Source organism: Penaeus chinensis, chromosome 3 (assembly GCF_019202785.1).
Source record: "Penaeus chinensis breed Huanghai No. 1 chromosome 3, ASM1920278v2, whole genome shotgun sequence".
NCBI lineage: Eukaryota > Metazoa > Arthropoda > Malacostraca > Decapoda > Penaeidae > Penaeus > Penaeus chinensis.
In genome coordinates this window covers 12,284,097-12,291,596 of record NC_061821.1, presented here as the reverse complement: position 1 = coordinate 12,291,596, position 7,500 = coordinate 12,284,097, and the positions used below count along the sequence as shown (strand labels likewise).

Here is a 7,500-nt window from a genome sequence, read left to right as displayed (position 1 = left end):
AATGTTACTTCAGTATTTTATTTGACAGATTAAAAAATCAATGTTAACTGCAGTATGGAAAAAAGATAAATAAAGGCACTTAGGTGGCAAACAGGACCAGGAATATGCTAATTTTAAGCATTAGGTTTGATGTGAAAAATAATTTATGTATTTTGTTTTTACTAGGTAAAGCTTTTAGCCCTAAACCAAGCTGAGACTTGTTTATGGACTTAGACTATGCTATACCTGTGGCACAAGTTTAATAAGCTCTGACACAAGGTTTAGTACATTAAATTCTGAGCCATCATATGTCTGTGTGGGAAAAGACATACTCGGAATGTGTGTAAATGTCTTTTTAACATTATTTTATGTGTGTAAGATTGGGGAGAGGAGGACATCTGCCATAGAATTAATTTGAACGTTAAAATATAGAGGATTTAAATTAATTCTCTAATCATATCCACTCCTTACTTCCAGGAATTAAGGAATATTCAGACTGGCCAACAATTCCACAAGTGTTCATAAATGGAGACTTTGTTGGTGGGTGTGATATCCTTCTACAAATGCATCAGAGCGGAGAGTTGATTGATGAGCTACAGAAAGTTGGGATCACCTCAGCCTTATTAGAGCAAGAAATGGAAGATGATAAAGGAGAAAAGAAATGAAACATTGTGGAATTACCATACAAAAAAAGAAGATTAGACTTGTAGAACTATACTATAAAATCTTTGGGTACAAGGCTCGTCTTCAACATTCTACTTCATAGAAAATAATGTTTGATAATTCACTCTATCACAAAAAGACTCAGTTACCTAATGTATACATGTTTGTTATTGTACAGAATATAAATAAATTGCTATTCTCTTGGAGATACTTTTAAAACCTGTCTAACTGTCCCCCAGCACATGGAAGCAGGATGTATGGAAATTCATATATTTCTTCAGATAATGGGTATGAGTTTTAATATTTATTGTTTATATATCTGATATACTTTACAACAGAATCCTCTATAAATACAAGATTATAATTTCTATATTTTAACTTCAAGTTAAGAGACCATACATCATATTTACATTTCATATATATCAAAATTGTAAAATAATCACACAGTGTTTTCAGTAGTATTTCTTCCTGTGCTTGATAAAATAAAACACCATCTTTCATAGAATCATTTATTCATTAAGAATGAGCTATTGATGAAAAAACCTGTAAAAGTAGCTTATCTATTATGAAATGAAATTTCAAATTATAGTTATACATATTGATAAAAAATAAGAAAAGATCAGTCCTAGTGAAGGAAAACTGCTGATTCACCTTGTCATATTACATCATGCAACAAGCATGAGTACTGTGTTTGCATTATCGAGTAGCATGTCTCCTTAACAATGTGTGTATTCTCCAATCCTTTATTTTTTGAAAATAATATACAGCTATTCAAATACAATCTCCACACAAATATTCTCTTTGAACTTATGACATGCCAACCAACTATGGATGCTATGCTAACAGAGCTGCAAGGGGAAAACTATTGTTAAACCTGACTATCTTTGTAGTGGGAAGGTAAAGCCTGGAGACATATTTGTTATTCAGATCTTATAACTTCTCTAAAAACATAAAGCCACTGACTGGATGAGTTGCATTAATCACTTATATGGCAACTCAACTCAGTGCTGGAAAACAAATATGTCTTCACATAACCATTTTCAGAAGCAAGATGAAATGTACAGCAAACTCAGGCAGAAAACTTGGTTCATTAACATAATTATTATATTGTGGATTCAATTAGAATATCTAAACCCCATTGTGGTCCCATTAGGTTTTTTTTTACCCCATACTGAAGTAAAAATATTTTACTGTTAACCCAATCAGCACGTATGGCAAGAATACATGCCGTGCCCCCTGTAAGTTCATTTATTGTATTTACACGTAGATGGCTCTACAAGTGCTTCATCACCAAGGAGTCAGTTATTAGTCCTCCCTATCTTACCTGTTTACTTCTTTCCTTGATATTTGGAAAGTTTGATCTGTATTATTTCATGGTCTATAATATTACCAATATTTTAATAACAATTTAATAATCATATTATCAGTAAGAATAATAACAGTATTGATATCAATAGTATTAGAAAGAAAAACACATTTTCCCGCAATTACAAAGAATGAGGAAATCAGGAGCAGTCACTAGGGCCTACTGATAGATTCTTTGATGGCTGAGCACATGTGGAGCCATCTGTATGTAACAAAATTCACGAAAAACAACAGGGGACAGTACATAAATCTGTAGTGATTGGGTTAAAGCACTGCATATAAAACTTTGAATTGCAGACAATAAAAAAATTCAATAAATCAAAAATACAATTATAAACCATTTACACCTTATATGAAAAAACAAGGTTGAACTTCGTATATGTCTTCAAAATATAAAAAAGTTGATTACTTTTGTACCTGACTTCAAGCAAAAAAAAAAACAATTTAAAAAAAAATGTGATAATGTTATGTTATTACACTGGTAATTTGTTAGTCATGTATTTAATTAACTATAGTCAACACATGAATGTTAATGACCAACTCCTATACATTCATAATGTAATACATTTTCTTTGCAATGCTTTCTGTGGATTTTATTTATTTATATATTTTTTAATTATTTTTTTTTCCATTGTTAGCCAATCCATGCCAGGAGACACCAGATGTCCTATAATGTCATACCCTCTAGTGCCATGTGCAGTCAACCCTGCTGATAGTTGTACACACTAAACAGTTCAACTAGTCCCAAAAAGTATGAATTTTTAAGAGATCTTTCATTTAAAATAAATTTTTCAATTTACAATTTGCAAAAAAAAAAAAAAACACTTCCTTTCTCTGTTCACTTTATCTATTTGTATTAAGTAATAAATCGGCCACATTTTATGGGTTCAAATCAACCAATTAGTAAACCATATTCACACCATAAACCCTAAAAGAACTTTCGACAAACTCAATTTAATTAAAGAACTAAAAATGCTGATAATGTTTTTCCAAATGTTTGCATTAAAAAAAAAAATAATGCTAATAATGATGATGAATATAATGATTATAATTATGATAAAACTATACTAATAGTAGTAGTAATAATGATAATAACTATAATAATTGCACCAATACTATAACAAGAAATATATAAAAAGTAGCTGATAATAATATTTACTGTCATATTCATCAAAATAGTTTTCATAACAGAAATACAGTCATAAAATAACAATGTTCATAATTACAATGATAACAAGATTTATGATTATTATGAAATATACTGAACACTAGCCAAAATTTACACAAACTAGCTCAAAGACCAGTTTGTGGCTCACATTTGCATGACGAGATCAAAAACAAGACTTTGTATAAAATTTTCTGATATTCTTATGCATTCTCTGTAGAAAGAAATTATTATTATCATTACTTTTACTACTATCATCATCATAAATATCATCATTATTATTATTATCTTTATTGTATTATCTTTTTATCATTATTATTATTATTATCATCATCATCATTATCATTATTATTTTTTATCATTAATTAGTCTGATCATTATAATAATAATTACTATTTCATGAAATTTACCGAAAAAATGCATCATACCAAGCATCATGTAAAATATATATTCATACGTAAGTAATGTTTATAACTGAAGAACATTTTTAGCAAATGGTATTTGTGCATATCAAAAATAACTCGTAAAATATATTAAAATCTTTCACCTTTATCCTTTAAAAATTCTGCAGGCAGATGTAAACAAACTTCCCAGAAGACAATTCAAAATACAGAGATTAATTTTTGTATTGGAATCTATTACAGTAAATATTTAGGTGATACAAAAAAGAATAAATATATTTCATGCATTTTCATGTGCAATGTAAAACTTGAATGTTACCCATTTGTTTCTTCTCCTGATAAAAAATAACACTTACGCATTTATATGGATTTGAAGCCTACTTCTGCCCAAGCAAATACAATTCAACTTTAGTGCAACACCTTACACATTACATCACACAAGTAACAAATTCCTTTAACATGATATTTATAATCATTTTGGAATTATTATTTTCTTCAACAAGAAAACCTTTTTCATAAATAGTACAAAAGGATATTAAAATGAAATAAATAATTTGTAACATATAATAATTTTATACTGTTTTTGCTAGAAGACTATGTCACTATCAAATACAACATAAAAATAAAACACTAAGAATTACCAACGTAATAAGACAGGGCACTTAGTATGGCCTTTAATCCCCACCTCATAATGAGAAAGAACCAGATTCCATTTATTGCAATCATTTTTAGGCTAAATTAAGGTAGGTAGAACTACACTACCTAGCAACTTTGAATAGAAGCATGCCAGAAATATTTATAGTAAAGCTAAGAGGCCACTGTGCCATTACTAAGTGGGAGGGGTAAATATTCCTACAATGATTTCTGTAAAATTTCTATGTACTTCAGGTACTGGGCTACACTTACAATAGTATTATTCCTACTCCTAAAATCCAACAGCCTTGATTTATTTCTCACTGATACAGGAATCATTTTATTCTTAAATTAAATTCTGCAGTGATCATGTGAAGACAGATGTAAAAGATATACTAAAACTCTAGACCCTTAATAATGACAGCCTCAACATGTTGGTTCCACTTGCCAATACTAAACATCGCATCACTCCTATCTGAGGTAAATTCTACACTAAATGTGTGTTCCTTTCTAAGTTTTGGTATCAAAAGTGGTAATGTGCATTTGTAAGGAAGTCACCTATTGGTATCTTGTATGTTAATACACAAACACCACTGTTAGACTTAGTTGAGAATTCCTTCACAGGAACCTACAACTTTCTAGAAATCTACTACAGGTAATGAGAGTTTATCAAAACGTCTTTTTTTCCCTACCAAGGTGAGAAGCAAGATTTATTGCATCCTTAGCCAACTAGAAGAATATGGAGTGATGGAGTTTAGTTTTCTTCACAGTCAAAATGGATATGCAAATATTTAAATGTACTCAAATGCATATACATACACACAGTGCATGTAAGAGTGCAGATGATGTGTGATGTATGTGTAATGTTTGTGTGTGGTGTGGGTGTGCATACTTGTGCTCATGTGTGTGCTAATGTTATGTATGTGGGTATGCATGTGCATGTGCAAGTATATATATTTGAATGGATATAATTTCTTTCTACTACTTTTGCAGAAACATAGTTTGACAGTATATGAAATATATAAAAATTCTTTCCTCTTTATATTAAAAAAAAAAAAAAAAAAAAAAAAAAAAAAAAAAAAAAAAAAAAAAAAAAAAAGGTATCCTGGTCTCAGATACAGTATTTACATTCCATGGCTATCATCATTAAGGGGAGAAGCAGCGGTAAGTGCATCTGTTGTGTAATGAGATGTAAAGTATTTATGATTTTTTATATTTTTATGAAAAAGTTCTTATGAAAATTATTTCATACAACAATACTGTTTATCCTTACACACTATCTGATAGTCCATTTCTTAATATATGTTGTAGAGGAATAACACAGTCAAGTTTGTAATTCACTCTGGAATACAAGCCAACTCTTGAAGGTTGGTAAACTGCAAGCCACTACATGAATGCATACAGATTACAAGCCGCAAGTTCAGGGAATAAAAGCCATCATATGACAGACTAGAATGCAAGCCCCATTGGGAGAGACTGAGAACACTACCTCACATTTTGAGAGCAAGCAATATGTTAGCCACCACATGTGAGCATGGGAAGTACAAGCCAGAACTTCAGAGCAAGCAATTTGCAAGCCATCATTATGACAGCATGCAAAGTGCTAGCTGCCTCAGTAAAGACTGCAGAGTGCAAGTCATGGTTTAGGGATATGCCGAAGTAAGTTCGATCTTTGTAAGAGCCAAAGTAAGAGCCATTACATGAGAGCATACAAAATGTAAGCTACAATATGAGCTCCTGCAAAATGCAAACTACCCCAACAGAGTTTGCAAGATGCAAGTCACAATATGTGAAAGCTTACAAACTGTAAGCTGCTGCATCAAAGCAGAAAGCAAACAATCCTGCAGGACATTGCAATACTGAATGCTACAACTTTGGAGAAATGACATATAAATATGAATTATTAACAAAGAATAAAGATCTTTTTTTTATCATATATACAAAATGCATAGAATGAAAGATCAGCAATTAATATTTAAGAAAGAACCTCATTTACAATAAGAAATGGTCATATTTAAATTTCACCCCTAAAATACCTACATTCTTGATAAATATAACTCTGTATCCAATACTAGCTCTGGCTTAAACTTGAAAGTAATCCATTAACTGTTTGGGTGGAGGGAAGCATTATCTACCATTTTCATGAACAGACATCTTTGAGCATGAGATGTAACCAGTACATGTGATAAAAGACCTTCAAGGAGAACATAAAACCATTCTCTGAAATATACATAAAATATTCTTAAATCAATCTTATATACAACATGGTGACAAGAGATTATCCTGCTCAAGACTTCTCCTCCTTCTCTTTATTGTACTTTTCGAGTTCTTTCAAAAATTGTGCTCTTGGCTTCATGACAGTCGGCTTGTCACCACGACACTTCGGACAAAACCATTTTCCTTTGGGCTTGTTAGTAAGCCCAACACACGAAAAGTGAAACCACTCAATTGGACACAGATCGTTATCACAGCCAATCATCTCTCCATATGAAACCTATGGATAAAAAAGAAAAAAAAATCTTTAATATATCACACAAATGTCAACTTATATATTCATGACACAAATAATTCAATTATATATATATATATATATATATATATATATATATATATATATATATATATATATACACACACACACACATATGCTCATTCTCTTTACCCATATCCATATGTAAACTAAATGAAACCTTACCTGTTCACAAAGACAGTATGTAGGCTCATCTGGGTCAATGGGTATTTCTGTTGGTGAATCTTCTCGTTCTCGTTCAACCTTTGCCTTGCGTTTCTTCTTCTTTGTTGCTTTCTTTTGTGCAGAGGTCTGTAGGGTTGAATATTATACTGAATTACCTACTTTACAAAAATATTCATATATTCAGTAGATGATTAGAACACATCCATTTATCCCTAATAATACACCAGCCACTAGTGTCTCCACACTTATAAATTCTCTGGCAAAGGGCAACCCATATGTATTTTGGCAACATACAGCATGTAAACCTCCCTTGCAATTTGCCTTCAATTATAGAACTACTCTAAGTTCTATCTTGGCAGAAAGTGCTAACCTATGTATTCAAAACTGATCTGGATAAATACTTCCACTAAAAAGATAGAAAAGATTCCCACTATGAAAGAAACTGCAGATGTCTTCTAAATATTTACCATATACTTAGTATATGGTTACTGTTCATATGAAAACTCCCAACTTTCTCATACTAAATAAAATAGCTTTCAGATCCTACCTTACTCGTAGACACCTTTTCCACGTGTGGCGTGACTGGTGCGTCATTTGAG

General features: G+C 31.2%; 2 protein-coding genes across 2 annotated transcripts in view; one reads left to right on the top strand and one right to left on the bottom strand.

Moving 5' to 3' along the window:
• Nucleotides 1–846, top strand: part of LOC125045102 (glutaredoxin-related protein 5, mitochondrial-like) — a 4,591-nt gene extending 3,745 nt beyond the window's left edge. Inside the window, exon 3 of the mRNA XM_047642212.1 lies at nt 457–846. Within this exon, the coding sequence (XP_047498168.1) occupies nt 457–644 (188 nt within the window). The 3' untranslated portion in view covers nt 645–846. The remainder of the gene's footprint in view (nt 1–456) is intronic.
• Nucleotides 847–1,137: 291 nt separating this feature from the next.
• LOC125045094 (inhibitor of growth protein 1-like) overlaps nt 1,138–7,500 on the bottom strand; it is a 14,367-nt gene continuing 8,004 nt past the window's right edge. The window contains exons 4-6 of the mRNA XM_047642199.1: nt 7,449–7,500; nt 6,902–7,027; nt 1,138–6,700 (exon numbers count right to left, since the gene is read on the bottom strand). The exon at nt 7,449–7,500 is cut by the window's right edge and continues 112 nt beyond it. Of these exons, the coding sequence (XP_047498155.1) occupies nt 6,494–6,700; nt 6,902–7,027; nt 7,449–7,500 (385 nt within the window). The 3' untranslated portion in view covers nt 1,138–6,493. The remainder of the gene's footprint in view (nt 6,701–6,901; nt 7,028–7,448) is intronic.